The sequence below is a fragment of the Piliocolobus tephrosceles genome, chromosome 4 (genome assembly GCF_002776525.5).
Source record: "Piliocolobus tephrosceles isolate RC106 chromosome 4, ASM277652v3, whole genome shotgun sequence".
Taxonomy (NCBI): Eukaryota; Metazoa; Chordata; class Mammalia; order Primates; family Cercopithecidae; genus Piliocolobus; species Piliocolobus tephrosceles.
The window spans coordinates 92,369,901-92,391,607 of record NC_045437.1 but is presented as its reverse complement, the minus strand read 5'-3'; the positions used below and the strand labels follow the sequence as shown (position 1 = coordinate 92,391,607).

Sequence of the window (21,707 nt, the reverse complement as noted above, 5' to 3'; positions counted from 1 at the left end):
GTTGTTCCTTTCCATGTTTAGGGCTTCCTTCAGGGTCTCTTGTAAGGCAGGCCTGGTGGTGACAAAATCTCTAAGCATTTGCTTATCTGTAAAGAATTTTATTTCTCCTTCACTTATGAAACTTAGTTTGGCTGGATATGAAATTCTGGGTTTAAAATTCTTTTCTTTAAGAACGTTGAATATTGGCCCCCACTCTCTTCTGGCTTGTAGAGTTTCTGCCGAGAGATCTGCTGTCAGTCTGATGGGCTTCCCTTTGTGGGTAACCCGACCTTTCTCTCTGTCTGCCCTTAAGATTTTTTCCTTCATTTCAACTTTGGTGAATCTGGCAATTATGTGTCTTGGAGTTGCTCTTCTTGAGGAGTATCTTTGTGGCGTTCTCTGTATTTCCTGAATTTGAATGTTGGCCTGCCCTGCTAGGTTGGGGAAGTTCTCCTGGATGATATCCTGTAGAGTGTTTTCCAATTTGGTTCCATTTTCCCCCTCACTTTCAGGCACCCCAATCAGACGTAGATTTGGTCTTTTTACATAATCCCATACTTCTTGCAGGCTTTGTTCATTTCTTTTTCTTCTTTTTTCTTTTGGTTTCTCTTCTCGCTTCATTTCATTCATTTGATCCTCAATCGCTGATACTCTTTCTTCCAGTAGATCGAGTCGGTTACTGAAGCTTGTGCATTTGTCACGTATTTCTCGTGTCATGGTTTTCACCTCTGTCATTTCGTTTATGACCTTCTCTGCATTAATTAGTCTAGCTGTCAATTCTTCCACTTTTTTTTCAAGATTTTTAGTTTCTTTGCGCTGGGTATGTAATTCCTCCTTTAGCTCTGAGAGGTTTGATGGACTGAAGCCTTCTTCTCTCATCTCATCAAAATCATTCTCTGACCAGCTTTGATCCGTTGCTGGCGATGGGCTGTGCTCCTTTGCAGGAGGAGATGCGCTCTTATTTTTTGAATTTCCAGCTTTTCTGCCCTGCTTTTTCCCCATCTTTGTGGTTTTATCTGTTACTGGTCTTTGATGATGGTGACGTACTGATGGGGTTTTGATATAGGTGTCCTTCCTGTTTGATAGGTTTCCTTCTGACTGTCAGGACCCTCAGCTATAGGTCTGTTGGAGATTGCTTGAGGTCCACTCCAGACCCTGTTTGCCTGGGTATCAGCAGCAGAGGTTGCAGAAGATAGAATATTGCTGAGCAGCGAGTGCACCTGTCTGATTCTTGCTTTGGAAGCTTCCTCTCAGGGGTGTACTCCACCCTGTGAGGTGTGGGGTGTCAGACTGCCCCTAGTGGGGGATGTCTCCCAGTTAGGCTACTCAGGGGTCAGTGACCCACTTGAGCAGGCAGCCTGCCCCTTCTCAGATCTCAACCTCCGTGTTGGGAGATCCACTGCTCTCTTCAAAGCTGTCAGACAGAGTCGGTCGCGTTTCACAGGCTTCTACTCCTTTAGCTGAGCCCTGTCCCCAGAGGCGCAGTCTACAGAGACAGGCAGGTTTCCTTGAGCTGCTGTGAGCTCCACCCAGTTCCAGCTTCCCAGCGGCTTTATTTACCTATTTAAGCCTCAGCGATGGCGGGCGCCCCTCCCCCAGCCTCGCTGCTGCCTTGCGGTTAGATTGCCGCAGACTGCTGTGTTAGCAAGGAGAGAGGCTCCGTGGGCGTGGGACCCTCCCGGCCAGGTGTGGGATACAATCTCCGGTGTGCCGGTGTTACAGCGCAGTATTGGGGTGGGAGTTACCCGATTTTCCAGGTGTTGTATGTCTCAGTTCCCCTGGCTAGGAAAAGGGATTCCCTTCCCCCTCGCGCTTCCCAGGTGAGGCGATGCCTCGCCCTGCTTCAGCTCTCGCTGGTCGGGCTGCAGCAGCTGACCAGCACCGATTGTCCGGCACTCCCGTGTGAGATGACCCCAGTACCTCAGTTGAAAATGCAGAAATCGCCGGTCTTCTGTGTCGCTCGCGCTGGGAGATGGAGACTGAAGCTGTTCCTATTCGGCCATCTTGCTCCGCCCCTTATTGTTTCTTTAGAAGTCACAATTATAAGAGGCTTTGAGTTATTTAACCACAAATACTCTTGCCATGAAACTTTTCAGAAACCTGCCTCTTGTCAGGATAGTCTATGGTACATGTGGCACATGTAACTGGAAAACTGTATATGGATGATAAGTCTAATGGTAACTTTTTAGGAACCAGTTACTCCTCTGAGAACACATTATAAATTGCAGAATAAAGTAACATTGACATTTTTTGTTTACAGTTAAAGACAAAAAATTCTTTGAAAATTACAACCAGTCTCTTGAAAAGTGGTCTCTGTCACAAGCTGTCACTGGTCTAATAGACACAGGAAGAATATCTGAAGCTGAAACTCTCTGCACAAAGGTATTATTATGGAATGTGCACTGAAACTCATGGATTCTTATCTTACTTGGAAAATAACTTCAAAAATAGAATATGTGAGTCCAGACGCAGTGGCTCACTCCTGTATTCCTGGCACTTTGGGAGATTGACATGGGAGGATCACTTGAGGCCAGGAGTTTGAGACCAGCCTGGGCAACATAGCAAGAGGCCATCTCTACAAAAAATTAAAAGTTAGCCAGGCCTGGTGATGCATGCCTGTAGTTCCTGCTACTCGAGAGGTTGAGGCAGGAGAATTACTTGAGCCCAGGAATTTGAGGTTGCAGTGAGCCATGATCACACCACTACACTCTAGCCTGGGCAACAGAACAAGACCCTGTCTCAAAAAAAAAAAAAAGAGGAATGCATATTATTTAAAGAGCATGTAGTGGTGGTGATGACAATTATGATGTTAACAACTAAAATTTATTGATTACTCTACTTGCCACAAACCAGTCACCGCATTTAGCATTTTGTATTTGAACTTCACAACAATCTTATGATATAGGTATTTATTATTATCCTCATTTTTACAGTTGAGAAAAACTAAGGCTTAAAGAGGATAAGTAATGTGCACAGGAGCTCACAATTAGGAATGGATAGAGTTGTGATTTGAACTCACTTTCGTCTGACTCTAGGACTCAAGCTCTCATTAAAGGTCTTTAAAAATTTTTTTTATTTGGGTGCCATTAGAGAGGCAGTATTTTCCTTTAATTTCTGATTGCTTCCTTCTTAATGTTATGTTTTCCAATATACCTTCAGTTTTCCAAAGTTCTGGATCACATAGAATGACTGTGGAGATTGTCGAGTGGGTGACTGGAACCTACTCAGTAGTCTGTTTTTACATGCCAGAATTGTAGGGCTCTATGCTTGCAGGCTCTGTGAATAAATGTGTAGTACCTTGCCTAGAATATAGTAGGGACTCAAATATTTACTGAATGAATGAATGAGTTTCCAAAGCTCACTTAGAAATAATGTAATGGTTAAAGAGAGTTTTGAACATGGCTTTTCCTGAAAACACCATATTTCATAATTGCTTACCATGGAGGTTGTGTTATGTTTTTTTGAAAGATCAGGATACATTTTACACAGAAAGAAGAATGGACTTTTGAAGATTTCTTTGGTTCTTGAATTCTGTGAAAAGCAGAGTAATACATTTTTTCTTTTATTTAAGGAATTCCATCTGAGATAAGTTCAGGACAGAGTATTACTCAGTAAGTGCTTACTAAGCATAAATTGACAGTTGCTATGTGCTCTCTGATAGAATAAGTGATGCCTTATGAACCTTTCCTTCTCAGTTTGTTGTTCCAATCTCTTACTTAGAAGAAAGCAATCAAATACATTTTAGAAATACATTTAAGATCTAATGAGTAAAAAACAGAAAAGTAAGCTGTTGAGGGACAAGCGATAAAGAAACATTTGAAACAATAGTGGGATGACTTGTTTACAGAAATTCTTCATATATATAAATATATACACACACAGAGGATATAAATATATACAATACATTTATGTATATATGTAGGTAAGTATTTTAAGATACAAATAGTAGCTTAAGGAAATGGGGAAAATAGGTCATTTTTCTTACTCGCAGTACTCGAAAAGGCTGTGCCTAGAAGAAAGACATGTAGAGTGAATATCTTTGTTAAGAGGTTAAGAAAGAAAAAAAATGTATGCCTCTTTTCTTCTTACATAGTGTAGTTTTTTCCAGTATGGAATAGTGATAGTCTTCCCACTTAATTTTATATTTATATTTTCTTAGTTCAACTATTTACTTACATTCAGAACCTAAATTTTTCAGGATATCACTTAAGAGTAAACTAAGTCAAAGGGAAATATATGTAGACTACAATAATAGTGTTACTGATTGTAAAGGTTATTTAAATGTAAAGTTTGATATTTGCAAGCTGTTCATTGTTTTGTTTATTTAGTTTTTGCAGTTGTTTACTCTTTAATAAGAAAAGGTATAAACATTCAGAATTTTATTTTCCCAACTTGGAGAATATGCCTTTTACTTTTAACACTTAAGAACCTATTTGATGTATTCCTATTTGGGATTTGCTTTCTAGAATTTAAAAAGTAACCCTGATCAGCCAGCCGTTATCTTACTTTTGAGACAAGTTCAGTGTAAACCACTCCTGGAGTCACAAAAGCCACTCCCAGATGCTGTACTTGAAGAATTACAAAAAACAGTCATGTCCAACTCAACCTCTGTTCCAGCTTGGCAGGTAAGTTTTCTCCTTTCTTTCCTGAGTCCTTAATTAAAACACTTCATAATATTAGTTAATGTCAGGGCTATGCTCCATCTTTATTTGACTTGCTGTCATTCTCACCATGTTATCTCTCAGTTTCAAGGTCTAAAAAAGGTATTGTGGTTAGAGGAGCTAAGGAAGTTTAATACTAATGTAGGATCTGCTACAATGATGATTTAAAGCTTTTTAAGTTATTGATTATAAATTTTCTCACTTTAAAACAATGATGAAAATACTGTCTTTTGTATGGGTTGATATGTTATAGACATTTTATAAGGGTGTCATAATGGTGTTTAACTCTGCCTTTAGAGGGGATGTGTATAGTTTCTCCCTACCTACTTTACAGATAACCTGTATTTAGTGCTTTTAGAAATAATTATTTTCAGGATTGATGCTTGAATCAACAGATCATCTGCTCTTTCAGGTGGCTCTGGTTAGCCACAGTGACAAATGTACAATGATCATTGTGTGCTTTGTTCTTATTGATATTAAAATACAAGGAAGCACATAATTATTTTATACAATTATATTTTCTCTGTGCCCCAGAGAAAGTATCAAAGGCGCTTTTTGTTATAGATTTATAGAAGCTTATTATCTTACTATAATTTGTTTTTTATTCTGATCTTTCAGTATGCCAGCTTTTTTATATCCCTGCTTTAGATAATTTGAAAAAATTATTTGGCATAAAATTATTGGATTATGAAAACTAAGCCTCCATTTTACTGTGATTCTTTTTTCCACTTTCTTAGAGTAAGTTTTCCATATGAGATTTAGGATTTAAGATCAACATCTAGTTGACCTTAGAACGTCTAGTTGACGTTAGATACTTAATCAACAGCTAGATGTTGTTGGTTTCATATTAATTATCAAAGGGAGAACTACATTGTCAAACTAAAAGGGAAAAATTGAAGGATAAATTATATCATAAGTGTATTAGTCCATTTTCACACTGCTGATAAAGACATACCCAAGACTGGGCAATTTACAGAAAAGGAGGTTTAATGGACTTATAGTTCTCCATGGCTGGGGAGGCCTTGCAATCATGATGGAAGGCAGAACGCATGTCTCACATGGTGGCCAACATGAGAGAGCTTGTATGGGGAAACTCCCCATTTTAAAACTATCAGATCTCGTGAGACTTATTCGCTATCATGAGAACAGCACAGGAAAGACCTCCCCTCATGATTCAGTTACCTTCTTCCGGGTCCCTCCCATAACACATGGGAATTCAAGATGAGATTTGGGTGGGGACACAGCCAAACCATATCAGTAAGTAAAGTCTTAAGAGATTGCATGTGTGTGTGTACGTGTGTGTTTTCTTTTATATTATGGTATAATTCACAAGGAATAAAGTGTAAAAATCTTTAAAGTACTACTCATTAAATATGACATGTCTGTTTAACACCTCCCATATCAAGATACAGAACAGTTCTAACAACCCAACTGCCTCCCCCAGGCCTCTGTCAGTTGATCTCCTTGCTTGACTCCCCCTACCCCAATACAAGGAAAACCTCTATTCTGACTTCTAGTTTTTCCTGTTTTTGAAGTTTGTGTCAGTGGAGTAGTACTCTTTTGTATCTGGTTACTTTCACTCAGCAGGATGTCTGTGAGATTCATTTGGTGGTTTCATGTAGCCATACTTATTTCATTTCATTTCATGAACATACTATAATATTTATTCATTTTACTGTTGATGGGCATTTGGGTGTTCCCAGGTTTTGTCTAGTATGAATAATGCTGCTGTGACCATCCTTGGACATGTTTTTTGGTGGGACATAGAGCATATGTACGGTTACTTTAGTAGATCCTGCCAAAGAGTTATCTAAAATGGTTACACCAGTTTACACTTGCACCAGCAGTGCATGAGAATTCCAAGTGCTGATATTGCCAGATTGTTGTGTTTTTTCCCCATTTTGGTGAATATGTAGGTAATAATATCTTTTGGTGATTTTAACTTGTGTTTACCTGATATCTAATGACATCAAACAACTTTTCATATGCTTATTGAGCCTTTGGATATCCTCTATGTAAAGTGCTTTGCATAATTTTTAATGGACTATTCATTTTTTACTTACTGAATTATTGGAATTTGTTATATTTCCTGTATCCGAGCACATTTTTGGATATTGATATTGAAAATATTTTCTTACACCTATGGCTGCCTTTATTAATGTTATTTTTTGATGAATAGTTCTTAATTCTAATGAAGTCTGATTATGGTTAATGCTTTATTGGGATATTCTATTCAAGAACTTTTTGTTTACTCTAGGTTCATGAAGTTTTTTTTTATGTTTTGTTTTAGAAATTTTATTGTTCTACTTTTCATGTTTAGGTCTATAATTTATCCTGGATTAATCTTTGTGAATATTGCAGGAGTTAAGATTTATTTTTATCCATATGCAACATAGTACCAATCTTTGGAAAGACTATTCGGTCTCCATTGAATTACCATGATGCCTTTGTCATAAATCAATGTGTGGGTCTTCCAGGCCTCCTCATTATTTTCCATTGGTCTATTTGTTTATTCTTTTGTTTTTTATTCTTGAGTATAGCTTTATAATTAGTCTTGATATGTGGTAACATTAAAACCTCCAACTTTTTGTTCTCCTTCAAGTTTGTCTTAGGTCCTTTGCATTTCCAAATGCAGTAGTCCCACCTTATCTGCAGGGGAGATGTCCCAGCACCCCTAGTAGATGCCTGAAACTGCAAATAGTAATGAACTATATATGTGTGTGTGTGTGTGTGTGTGTGTGTGTATAAATAAATATGTATTATTTTTTCCTATACATACATACATACATACATACCTGTGATAAAGTTTATAAATCAGGCACAATAAGAGATTAACAACAATAACTAATAATAAAACAGTTATAACAATATATTATAATAAAAGTTATGTGAATGTGGTCTCCCTCTTTCTCTCGGAGTATTTTATTGTATTGTACCACAGGTAACTGAAACCACAGGTAAGGGGAGGGTCTACGGTAAATTGTTAATTCTCACCCAAAAAAGTTCTGCTGGGACCTTAATTGAGATTGTTTAGAATCTACAGTTTAATTTGGGGACAATTGACAAAGTAATACTCTACTGAATATTTTCTGTCCACAAATGTGGTATATTCCTCTATTTAATTAAGTTTGAAATTTCTCACAGCATTGTTTTGCAATTTTCAACTTAGAGGTCTTTTATATTTTTGTGTTAAATTTATTTCTAGGTATTTGGTATTTTTTGTTGTTGTTCCATTGTGTATGTGTGTTTAAATTATCTCCAAACATTTAAAAAATCAGTTGATTTTTATATGTTGACTTACCAGCACCTTGCTAAATTCACTTATTCTTTGAAAGGTTTTGGATTTTGTGTATAGAGAGTTAGGCCCCTTTTACCTTTTTCTTCCCAATATTTACATATTAAAGTTTTTTGTTTATTTGTTCTGCTTTATTGTACTGTCTGGAACCTTTAATACAATGTTAAAAGTGGTGCTAAGTAAACATTCTTGCCTTCTTCTTACCTCAGGTAGAAAGCATTGACTATTTCATTACTAAGTATGGTGTTTGGTAGAGATTTTTATAAATATCCTTATCAGATTAAGAAGATTCTACTTGGAATACGCTAAGATAATTTTTTCTTAAATAAATGGGTCTTGAATTTTATTAAAACTTTTTTATGGCATCTATTAATCTTTTTCTTTATTCTGTTAATGTGGTGGATTACATTGATTTTCAAATATTAGGCCAACTTTGCATTCTCAGAATAAGACCTAGTTGATCATTATATGTTACTGTTTTTATATATTGCTGGAATTGATTTGTTAATAGTCAGCTCTTGTTAAAAGAATTGGCAATATGGGCCAGGTGTGGTGGCTCAGGCCTGTAATCCCAGCACTTGGGGAGGCCAAGGCGGGCAGATCACGAGGTCAGGAGATTGAGATCATCCTGGCTAACACAGTGAAACCCTGTCTCTACTACAAATACAAAAAAATTAGCCGGGCGCAGTGGCGGGAGCCTGTAGTTCCAGCTACTCTGGAGACTGAGGGAGGAGAATGGCGTGAACCTGGGAGGCGGAGCTTGCAGTGAGCTGAGATCGCGCCACTGCACTCCAGCCTGGACGACAGAGAGAGACTCCGTCTCAAAAAAAAAAAAAAAAAAAAAGAACTGGCAATATGATAGCCCTTTTTTGACCTGTAATTGTTTTTTGACCACAGAACTTACTAACAACTAAAAACATAGTTTTACTACATCAAAGTTTATTGAATTTGTTGGACGCAGGGGTAACAGACTGCATAGTAAACTAAAATCCTTTGCCTCCTTCTCCCTTTTTGTTTCTTAGTGGCTGGCACATGTGTATCAGTCCCAAGGAATGATGAGAGCTGCAGAGATGTGTTACAGAAAGAGTCTACAAGTGGCATCTCAACAGGGCAGTTGGAGTGGGAAGCTCTCAAGTCTGTTGAGACTAGCACTGCTTGCATTAAAAGTCTGTATGGTAAGATCACGTTATAATTATGATCATGAAAAATTGATATTTTATCTTTCTTTGACATGGAGGCTTTTTACTTAGTAATATTCGATTGAATTCCTGTTGTTTCATTGTCTTCTACTGTGGCTTCTTGATACACTTTGTATTTTGGGTTTGTGGTGGATATAGAGCAACATAAATCTATAGACTACAGCAGAACTTTGTCGATGTTTGGGGAAAAAAGATTACAGTTTTAAAAGTTGAATTATAGTAGGATATACATTTTTGTTTCTTGGTGAAACAAATTGTATTAGAATTAAATTTAGCTACTCAATTGTGACAAAAATGTTAATAGTGAACGTTTCGGTCATTCTCATTTCAATTCAACATTCTTTAAGAGGGATTTCTAGTAACTTATGACCTAACAAGCTATTTTCTGATACCAATTTGCATATATCAATCTGACAGTTTTACATGCTGGTAGGGAAAATTTGTCAAGATACATGTTTAAGTAAGAGTGAGGGCAAACTGCAGAACAGGATGTATGATATAATTCTAATGGAATGTTCATATATGTGGTATGAATTTTTAAGAATGTATATCTCTAAATGCACCATGTGTGTTTCTGCATATGCTTAAAAGCACAAAGATATAATTATATGGAAAGATATAGAAGAAATATAATGGCAGTTATTTGGAGAAAGGGACTGGGGGTTTTAAGGGATGGTAGAGGATAATTTTTCGTTTTGTATCTTGTGATAGTGTTTGGATTTTTTTTATCGTATCCTTACTATTTTGTTAAACTGTCATTATTTCAGTTTTACATGGTTAGAAGAAATTATCCTACACAGCCCTGAAGTAACTCTTGTTTTTACCATAGTAACCCATGAGAATGTTAGTTGTTCACTTTAACTAGGCATTTTGACAATGAAATATGGAATTAGGACTTTTTTTTTTGGCTTTGGTGCCATTACTGTAGAGCACATTTAAGAGCTTCTTATGTCAGGGGTTATTTCTGTTCATTTTTGCTTCCTTGCTCTGTCAGTCTGCCTGGGGTTCTCTATAAATGGTTTTGAATGAATGGACAAATAATAATAATGTGGCCAACTAATTGTAGTTCACTATTTTGTTTTGTTTGCCCCATTTTTATATATAACAAATGTCTTTATGATCTTGGTAACTGGTGAGCCATAGAAGCCACACATAGTACCTATAACATGCCCTTCAGTTCGTGAACTGGAGAAGTAGACACTCTTTTCCCCTAACTTATTATTGGTTACTTTTCAATATTATTTGTTGATTTTTATTAATACTGGGAAATTAAATCTGACCTGGAATAGAACAAATTAATAATAGTTGTAATAATAGCAAACTATAGCACTTAGTCTGTGCTAGGTACTGTTATAAGTGCTTTATTCTTATTAACTATTTATTAATCACAATTACCCTATTTGACAGATGAAGAAGTTAGCTTGCAGTTCAGTAATACCCATGTATACCTGTTCCCCCCAGCCCACTCCCCCGCCCCACCTTTACCAGTAGTATGCCACAGAATTATTTTCTCTAAGAGCCCATGTTCTGGTTCTACCATTGACTACCTGTGAAACCTTCAGCCAGTTAAACTGTTTAAAGCTCTTTTCTTTTTCTGTAGTAGAGGAGATCAGAATACCTATTTTACATTCTTGTGGCATTGTTTGAATAATGAAGTAATGTTTACACATGCCTTTGTAAACCTCAAAGTGCTGTCAATCCAATTTGTTCTTGAAAAAACATTTGGCATCCAGTAATTATAAAGGAATAAAGGTATGCCATATTTCTATGGTAAACAGCTGACAGTATGGGGAAGATGGATATATTAAAATAAGACATTTATAAAAGTCTTTATTTGAAAGTTTTATTATATGTGATAAAATGTGATCTGGATATAAAACTGACAGTTTGGCTAAGATACTACATATCAGATTCCAAAGTGAGGTATCAGATCAAGAGAGATTGCTGTGTAGCATATAAGATCCTCCAGGATAACCTGAACTCAACCCTGAGCCATGGGACGTTCCAGTACCCCCAGGGCTGTGGCATACAACTCAGGAGTATGGAGCTGAAATCTGTGGCTGACACTTGAGTTGGGGAGGAGTCCCTACCCTCAAGAGCTGAGAGGGGTGAGATGCATGGGTTCCTGGGCAAGGACAAGAGTGGGGCATGCCTCCCTTTGCAGGGCCAGTCCAGAAAGGTTTTGGCATATCTCCCTGCCATAGCCCCTGCACAAGGAGACCCCACAACCCAAATCACCTAACAAAAGTAATGTGGGCATGGAGGGAATGATCAGAGGGGGCTTCCCCTAAGGCCCTGGAGCAGAGCTGGTGAGGGGGTCATTTCTATCCTGTCCCCGCCATCACCACTGAAGAGAATGCCTGTGAATGTGAAGAAGTACAAAAGAGCCATGTGGCTAAGTGTTAGCCTAGGTGCCCACTGTTACTCTTATGCACTATCTACTAGATTGTAGCCCAAACTACACCACCAAAAATTATCTTGCTAAAATACACACCTGTGAAACCAAATGCAAGAATTTACCTACACATAAAGATCCTGTACAGAGTCCTGACTCTTTGGAAGCATCCAGAAATAAACCAACTGACTATAGTCAATTTATACCACAGTTAAAGGAACACCAACTGTATTAGTCTGTTGCATTGCTGTAAAGAAATACCTGAGATTGGGTCATTTATAAACAAAAGGTTTTAATTGGCTTATGGTTCCACAGGCTATACAGTAAGCATAGTGGCTTCTGCTTCTGGGGAGACCTCAGGAAACTTACAATCATGGTGGAAGGCAGAGGGGAAGCGGGCACATCTTACATGGTCAGAGCAGGAGCAAGAGAGAGAGGGGGGAAGTACCACACACTTTTGAAAACCAGATCTCATGAGAACTTACTCAGTGTATAGTACCAAGGGTGAATGGTGCTAAACCATTCATGAGAACTCTGACTCCATGATCCAATCACCTCCCACCAGGCCCCACTTCCAACACTGGGGATTACAGTTCAACGTGAGATTTGGGCTGGGACACAGATCCAAGCCATATTACCAACCCTCCCAGATGAGAAAGAATCAGCACAAGAACTCTGGCAATTCAAGCAGCCAGAGTGTCTCTGTACCTCCAAATGTAGCCTACTGGTTCCCCAGCAATGGTTCGTAACTAATCTGAAGTGACTGAAGTGAAAGACATAGGATTCAGAGTCTGGATGGCAAGGAAGCTTATCAAGATTTGGGGGAAAGTTGAAACCCAATCCAAGGAATCCAGTAAAATAATCCAAGAGCTGAAATGTGAAATAGTCATTTTAAGAAAGAACCAAACCGAACTTCTAGAGCTGAAAAATTCACTACAAGAATTTCATAATACAATTGGAAGTATTAAAAGAAGAGTACATCAAGCTGAGGAAAGAATCTCAGAGCTCAAAAACTGGTTCTTTTAATCAATTCAGTCAGACACCAAAATAATGAAAAACGAATATTTTAAAATGAACAAAACCTCTGAGAAATATGGGATTATGTAAAGAGACCAAATCTACAACTCATTGGCATTCCTGAGAGAGGATAAGCAACTTGAAAAATGTATATTAGTCCACAAAAATTTTCCTAAATTTGCTAAAGAGATTGACATAGAAATCCAAGAAATACAGAAAACCCCAGCTATGTACTATAGAAGATGATCATCCCCAGGGCACATAGTCATGAGATTTACCAAGGTCAATGCAAAAGAAGAAATCTTAAAGGCAACTAGAGAGAAGGGTCAAATCACATACATAGGAATCCCATCAGGCTAGCAGCAGACCTCTCCGCAGAAATTTTACAAGCTAGAAGCAGAAGAGTTTGGTGCCTATTTTCAGCATCCTTTTTTTCTTTTTTCTTTTCTTTATTTTCTTGTTCTGAAGCATCCTTAATGAAAAGAAATTCTGACCAAGAATTTCGTATCCCACCAAACTAAACTAAATAAGTGAAGGGCAAGCAAATACGGAGGGAATTCATTGGTACTAGTACAAAAACAGACACATTGACCAATGGAATATAATAGAAAACTCAGAAAGCTGTACAGCTACAACAATCTGATATTTGACAAGGCTGACAAAAACAAGCAATGGAGAAAGGACTCCCCTATTCAATAAATTGCATTGGGTCAACTGGCTAGTCATTTGCAGAAGAATGAAATTAGACCCTTACCTTTCAGCATATATACAAACTAACTCAAGATGGATTAAATATTTAAATGCAAGACCTCAAGCTATTAAAATTCTAAAAGAAAACCTAGGAAATCCCTTTTTTGACATCGGCCTTGGCAATGAATTTTTTGGCTAAGCATCCAAAAGCAATTGCAAGACAAACAAAAATTGACAAGTGAGACCCAATTAAAGAGCTTCTGCACAGCAAAAGAAACTATGTACAGAGTAAACAGACAACCTACAGTATGGGAGAAAATATTCACAAACTATGCATCTGACAGAGGTCTTATATCCAGAATCGATAAGGAACTTAAATCATTAAGCAAGAAACATAACCCCATTAATGAATAGTTGAAGGACATTAACAAACACTTCTCAAAAGAAGACATACAAGTGGCCAACAAACATATGAAAAAATGCACATCCCTATTAACCATCAGAGAAATGCAAATAAAAACCACACTGAAACACCATCTCACATCAGGGAGAATGGCTATTATTAAAAAGTCAAAAAATAACAGGCTGGATGTGGTGGCTTATGCCTGTAATCCCAGCATTTTGGGAGGCCAAAGCGGGTGGGTCACTTGAGCCCAGGACTTCAAGACCAGCCTGAACAACTTGGCAAAACCTCATCTCTACAAAAAAAATTAGCCAGGCGTAGTGGCATGCACCCGTAGTCCCAGCTACTTGGGAGGCTGAAGTGGGAGAATCGCTTGAGCTCGGGAAGTTTAGACTGCAATGAGCTGAGATCTTGCCCTCTCACTCTCTCCTGGGCCACAGAGTGAGACCCTGTCTCAAACGAACAAACAAACAGTAACAACAAAAATAACAGGTGCTGGTGAAGCTGCAGAGAAAAGGGAATGCTTAAATGCTTATGTCCTGTTGGTGGGGATGTAAATTACTTCAGCCACTGTGGAAAGCAGTTTGTAGATTTCTCAACTTAAAGCTGTCATTTGACTCAGCAATCCCATTACTGAGTATATACTCAAAGGAAAATAGGTCATCCTACCATAAAGACACATGCATTCTTGTGTTTATCACTGCACTATTCACAATGCAGAGACATGGAATCAACCTCGGTGCCCATAGAGTGGATTAGATAAAAAAAAAAATATATGGTACATATCTGCCATGGAAATACTGTACAGCCATAAAAAAAACAAAATCATGTCCCTTGCAGCAACATGGATGGAACTGAAGGCCATAATTCTAAGTGAATTAACACAGGGACAGAAAATCAAATACTGCATGTTCTCACTTGCAAGTGGGAGCTAAAGATTGAGCACACATGAACATAAACATGGGAACAACAGACACTGTGGACCATTGGGGGTGAAGGAGTGGGACAGGGGTTGATAAACTGCCTATTAGGTATTATGCCCCCTAACTGGGTGCAATATACCCGTGGAGCAAACCTGCACATGTACCTTCTGTATCTAAAGTTAAACTTGAAATTAAAAAAAAAAAAAAAAAAAAAAAGCATCAGAAGAGTGGAGTTAGAAAAGGATGCTTGAAGACATTTCTTTGGAGAGGGCTGTTGCCTCGCCCATTTCCCCCTGGCATGTTTCTATAGACAGATACACACAAAGTTGAGGAAGGGAGTGCTACCAGAGAGAGGGAGGCTTCAGTCTGTGTCCTCTGGGGTCCTGGAAGCATGTGTCTAGAAGCATATGAACAGGTATCTAACATGTTTCAGAGACTGTGGCACTCAGTCTAAGGTGTTAGGACAGAGAAGAGGAGAGTTGCTAGCGTTTTAGAAAGTGATCACATGTTTCTGGGAGAGAGTGATCAACAGTAGTCATCCCAAAGGTAGGTAGGAGTATCAGTTTGTGCTATAGGGAGGAAAGAATGAAGGAGAGTTGCTGCAGACGGAATCAGCAACACTCTCAGAGTTTGTTAGATCCAGAAATGAGCAATGCCAGTGGTAAGAGTGGGTTGGTATAGGAGTTATCCTAGATCCTGTTCAGTAAGGCTACCTAGAGGGGTGATGGGATGTCAGCAGAAAGGAATCTGAAGTTTCCACATTGCTAAAGGATGTGGAGAGAGTGAGAAGAATAGAATACATTTAGTAGATTAGTGGAACTGCAGGTGAGCAGGGCTGGCTTCATGGGCATGCAGCCTCTGCAGTTACACAGGGCGTCATACTTGATTTAATGTTCTGTAGTTGCTGTCTTAGAATTCTTGGTAATTTTTTAACAAAGGGCCCTATACTTTATTTTGCACTGGGCCCCACAGGTTATGTTGCTGGGCCTGCTGATGAGAGACTACCCATGAAGTTGGGAGTCTCTGCTAAAGCCAAGTTGAGAAAAAGAGCTTTAAATATCTGTCAACCCTGGAGAGCTAGGCACCACCTTACAGTGGCACCAGTTAAATACAAACTTCTAGTATTTCAGTAGGGCCCTGAAGCTACAATTAGCCACAGGAGGTGGGAGTATTGGGGAAGAGGAACCAGCCACCTGCTACTGCCTGTAACCATACTCTAGCCTGGGAGCCGAGGGGAATTGAGGCGGGGCAGGGAAGTATGTGCAAATACTTTTCAACAAAGACTGAGTGTTGAGAAAAAAAAGAGGACATTCTAATTGAGACTATATTTGTGGATGAATGTAAGAAAAATGGAATAAGACTCATGGGGCCTAATGTAATTTACATCCAGGGACACAGAAAAAGTATCTCTCAAATAAATGTTAAAGAGGTAGTGGGAAAACAAAATAGAAGTACTCCGATCACTTTGTTTAATATGCCAGGTATATATAGCAATTTTTTCCTTACAAAGTCATCTTTGGGCTAACTTTACAGAGTGTTTTATATGATTTCATAGAATTTAGAGAGTACATTATTGAAAGCATCCAGTGAGAGTTTTATGTTACTGGTTTTTAATAATATGTTAAGAATAATTGTATTAGAATGTGCTTTGCCTTACTTTCTTTGTCAGATGTATCCCAGGGTTGCCGCTATTTATAGACGATGCATCATAACCGCTGTTGTCTATTTTCACATTCATTATAGCTTCCTCTTACTTGATTATACAAATTGCTATTGCCTATACTACACTCAGATAATTGCTCTAATTTTTGTTATATAATTTGGTGTTTGAAATAGAGTATATTGACTCATTATATTGACTTTATTAAAATATATATTTTAGATACTTGTGGTTATGAAATCTTGGTCAAAATTTGAGATTTTTAAATGAAACTTTCTAATGCATTTTTTTCTCTTTACATAATTCAGTAAAGTGTTCATCACTTTAGTTTGTTACTGTTTCTTCAGAAATACTTACCTTTGTTATTTCTGAGTCAGTACCTAATGTGAAAATAAAGCATGTAACCCAAGTAATATATATATTGATATCTTAGCCGTAAAGTGAAATTTTTAAAAGATTTTTAGTATTGATTGCTTTGATTTAATACCTTTATCTCTGATCTGTTTTGTACTTTTTTATATCGGGAGTTTATTAAAATACTTTATGTCAGCCTTTCCTCTCTCCTTAGATAATTTTTGAAACATAGAACTTTATCACTACCAGTTAAAGAATCAATTATGTTAAATTGAGTTTTGTATATTTGGTAGACACAAGACTGATAGATTTTATTCCCCTATGTAGTATAATAGTGCATTTTCTTTAAACAAATATTTTAGTGTTTTTTAAATATCTCCTCTTTGAAAACCTCCTTTATCCCAGTTTACCCCATTTTGTAGCTCCTTAAGAGCAGAGATCAGATCTTAAATCATTTTGTAGTAATTATACTCCTTGTATTATTTCTATGGTGACTTGCACAAATAGGTACTCAATAAATGAGAATTGAATTGCATACTTTTCAAATAAATATGCCAAATCTTTGAGTTAATATTTGTCTTATATTTTTATAGGCTAACATTTCCAATGATCACTGGCCATCTTTGGTTCAAGAGGCTACAACTGAGGCCTTGAAACTTTGCTTTTGTCCACTGGCTGTTCTTTTACAAGCTTTATTACAATTCAAACGTAAAATGGGGGCAAGGTATGAAGAATCTTCATCTTTTTCTTATAAACGCTTCTTCACTTTAAATCTTTCTAGGAAACAATCAAGGCAAAATTATAAACTTTAAAGTTTATAACAGATCAATTTAACAAACTTTGAGGGGTGTTTATAAAAATCTGTATCTACTTTGGAAGAACTGGTTCCAGGAATCCAGTAAGGGAGAAATAAAGCCTTGTATTTGTTTAAAAAGGCAATTTGATACATATTTATAGGACATGAGGGATTTGGCATGATAGCATTTCCATTGAAGAAGGTCTTGGAGTTTTTGTTCTTCACTGTGTTAGGAGGCGCCAACAGTGTGATGTGGGTTCCAGAAACAAACAAAACCAAAAGACCCCAGTTCAAGGCTACATTATCAGAAGTTCTTGCTAATGTAATAAGCTATGAAAAAAGTAATAAATATTGAAAAGGCAGAGACATGTTGTTTATAAATGATGTGGTTTCCTATCTAGAAAATCCAAAAGCTGCTCTGATTAAAATATAAAAATTGTATAGCAATATATATTTTGGAAGAAGTGTACTTAAATTTGAAGAATATTACCTAAAGATCACATGGCTAAAAAGTACAGGCAAGAATACTTCAAGATTTTGAAAATATCTAGTTCTAATGTATATTACATATAATACAAAGCATCTGTAAGTAAGGCAGTGATAGAGGAGCAAACATGACTGGAACAGAATAGGTATGGTAGAAATGGAGGTTAGTACATATAAATATGTAGCAAAAGACACATCACAAAATAGGGATGGTAGAAGATTAAGACCATATGGCTGATTAACAACTCCAGCACTATTTATTAACATTTATTTATTTTGGGCCATTTTTATGTGTGACTAATTTCACTAAGAAATGTTTTAGGCTGTAATTTAAACTTCCTAATGAACCACTTGTGCTCATGCTCAGTGTTGGTAACTTAGAGAGGACTATCCCGCTTTTACCCCCTACCCCAATAATCTTTGTTAACACCTCCCATAATTTTTATCACCTTCAAAACCTAGCCCAAATAAAGATGCAGTCTAAGAAAAATAACAACGTGCTTACTACGTGATCCCTCTGCAAAAGCATCTTCAAGACAAGTTATTTAGTTCCTGCTTCAAACTAATTGCTACTTAGAAGATCCTTCTGGTTAGCAGTTCTGAATATACTATGGTTTATGTTGTTTTTAGCAGTACAGAAGTTTTGGAGTCATAGATGTTAGTAAATTAGGAAAGGAAAAATTAGAACATAGCTGTAAATCAGCCTGTTATTACATGGGTTTACGTTATCATACACATCCCTGAAAACATATGCTAAAAGCCTGATATGATATACATAGCCTGTAATGTAGACACTGAATATTTCTTGTTCCACTCTTTATCACCCTTGTATCATTTAGTGACTTAAGTAGTGACTTAAGTAGTTTCTGCCTACTTTTCAAAAAGATTAGAGGTAGAGCACTCAAAGTAGATTATAAAATAGGGATTGTCTCCCTATTCTCTTTGGAATGAGAATAAATTGGAATAATTTACTTATCTGCCATATGGGAATAATAACTATCTACCTAATAAGGTTGTGAACATTAAATACAACCATATGTATAAATATTTAGCATAGTACCTAGTGCATGATAAACACTTAATAGATATTAGCCATTATTACCTTTATTGTTATCTGAATTAAAAAATCATAATCAGGTACCACGTCTGCAAAAATATGAGAACGACAATGTGTATGTGAGATTAGTATAGGAGGTATCTTATGGTAATTTGCATGCTTTGGAATAAATTTAACTTTTTTTTCCAGAGAGACACGGCGTCTTTTGGAAAGAGTGGTATATCAGCCTGGGTATCCCAAATCTATTGCATCAACTGCACGTTGGTACCTGCTGAGACACTTATATGCCAAAGATGACTATGAGCTTATTGACGTAAGGCATTGATTTTATTTAAAATGTTTAAGGCATTGATTTTATTTAAAATGTTTTATCTTTGATCTGAGGGTTTTAAAGTTAATTGTTCAAAGTTACCTCACTTTTATGGTTGAATTTTTAAAAACTGAGTGTGTAATTTTTTGTCTAATAAAAGACTACAATGTCTACTGTTACATCTGTTGAAAATGAGAAGTATTTATGCACATGGTTTGAAGGTTAAATATATAGCTTGTATCTTACCATGGGTTAGCTGTGAAATTCTCCTTTTGATATTAGAATATCAAAAGCTGGGGCTTTTTGGCATAAATAACAGAACTGTTAAAACCTGTGTTTTAAAAAAGTTTAATGTTGATTTAACCTGTATATGTACAAGATGCCTTTATATGGGGAAACTATACAGGTTGAGCATCCCTAATCTAAAAATCCAAAGTCTGAAATGCTCCAAAATTTGACACTTTTTGAGTACCAACAACCTTGGGGTCATGATCAGTTGTGAAGCATGTTGTAAGTAGATGCTAACCATAGGTGACAAATGGTTTTACTTTTTTATTTTCAGTAATACAATATAACAGATTCATGAATATTTTAATATATCTCTCTATTAATGCATTCCTATAAGCTTTTTTAATTGAAAGAAAAGGGTAGAATTTTAAGGAGCTTGTCTAATTGCAAGACTTTATCTTTGAACCAATGAGAACATCACAAGTTTAAAAGTCATCCATTAAATGTACTGAGGTTTATAAAAAGTTGCGAACTGCTGATCTAAAGCCCTTACCTAGTGAAGTTTATAACAGTACAAATATATGACCATCTAAATCCAACCTAAAGCAGTATCAAAAATCAACGTTTTCTTTACCTTTTTTGGCCAGAAAGGCACGACTTAACTACACTTTCTTTCATATTATTTATATACCTTTGTTATTTCTTTAGAAATCGATGGATAAAATATTTTATCCAGTTTTCGATAAACATTGGATTATTTTCTAGTAAGGAAGCAAAGAAAAAGCCGTAGAATGAAGCAATAAATCAAGACTTTTTCCCAAAGTGACATTTGTTTAAAGCTATAGTTATTCATTCTTTTCTTTTTTAAAGAAAGGACTGTAAAGAAGTTGAAGTTTTTAACTGTATTTAAGCAAGAAGCAAGGCTAAGTAAAAATGGCCAACTGGTAAACCAAAGGAGAGAATGTCCGTGCATGAATTGTCACTAGTCTTGTATTAACATCACAACAATTACACTGTTTTTGCCTGCCTGTATTCCTCTTTTCCTGAACCCGGGATATGATACACCCCCTTCCAGTCTTTTTAATCCAGAGTTTCTCATCTTCAGAGATCTCAACTCAACCTACTGAGATTGTGGAATGCACAATTTTTTCTTGGGTGTGGGTCGAGGGTAGGTACTGTCCTGTGCAATGGTGGATATTTGGCAGCATCCTTGGTCTGCTAGGTGTTAGTTATATTTTTGTGGCCATTGCAGTGGAGGCAAATAGGCAGATAGGATGGAGTTAGAGGTAACAGAATCCTATTTCTGTTATTTTCTGTTATCCTATTTGCCTTATTGTTGCCTTTACTATGAAATACATGTGACAGTTTCTACTCTGCTTCTCACAGGATGGCTCTGGCATCTAAATATATAAACATATATGTATCCAAAATTATTTTGAATAATGTAGATAATATACAAATGTATTAGGTTAAAATTTTCATAGCTTTAGCCAACAATTTTTAAAACACAGTGAAAATCACTGAAAAGCTTTTTCAGTACCTACAGCATTTTGAAATACTGTTTGCCTTTTGGTGAAATGTTAAAACATTAAAGAAATAGTAAAGAAAACAATGCTTGGAGAAAGGCATTATAATCAACATAAGCCAAACCAAAACGGTAGAACGTTTATGAATGTTGGGAGACAGTTCACCACGGGTCTCTTGCATTTCTAAATATCCTGTGAGCAGGAGGCCTGATTAACTCTTTGTTCTAGTCTATCTTTTCAAAGATATTCGTATAGTGAACATCCTTGGAAGACAGAGTTAGTGTCTCCCTCCAGAACAAAGAGTAAATATTCCTGTCCGTTATAAAAGATTAAGCATCCTAAGCTTAGCTTAGGGTTCCCATCTTGTAAATTCAACCAACTGCGTATGTGGGAAACTATATCAAGTCCGTCCACATCGCAGGCTGAGAGGACAAGAAGAACAGAGGAAAATATGTTAATGCTCATGCTGTTTGCCATACCTTGAATAATGAAGACTTTTCTCTGTGATCTGAAAATCGTGTGTCTTCTGGCAGTATCTATGGAACTGTGGCAGGCTAACTTGTTAGCTTGCAAATAGAGCAGAACCTCAGACCCTTCACAATGCTTGACAATGAACAACCAAAAAATGTTTTAATATGAAGGATCAGCTGAAATTGAATCTTCTAGTTTGTGAAATTGGTGAAATCATGGAAAAGTTCTTAATAAAGCCTAGAACCTATAGCTTAGAT

The 21,707-nt window shown here is 36.9% G+C and overlaps 1 protein-coding gene across 1 annotated transcript in view; it reads left to right on the top strand.

Moving 5' to 3' along the window:
• TTC37 (tetratricopeptide repeat domain 37) overlaps positions 1-21,707 on the top strand; it is a 98,510-nt gene that overhangs the window by 75,320 nt on the left and 1,483 nt on the right. The window contains exons 37-41 of the mRNA XM_026454252.1: positions 2,240-2,361; positions 4,446-4,604; positions 8,958-9,110; positions 17,170-17,300; positions 19,105-19,228. Coding sequence (XP_026310037.1) covers positions 2,240-2,361; positions 4,446-4,604; positions 8,958-9,110; positions 17,170-17,300; positions 19,105-19,228 — 689 coding nt within the window. The remainder of the gene's footprint in view (positions 1-2,239; positions 2,362-4,445; positions 4,605-8,957; positions 9,111-17,169; positions 17,301-19,104; positions 19,229-21,707) is intronic.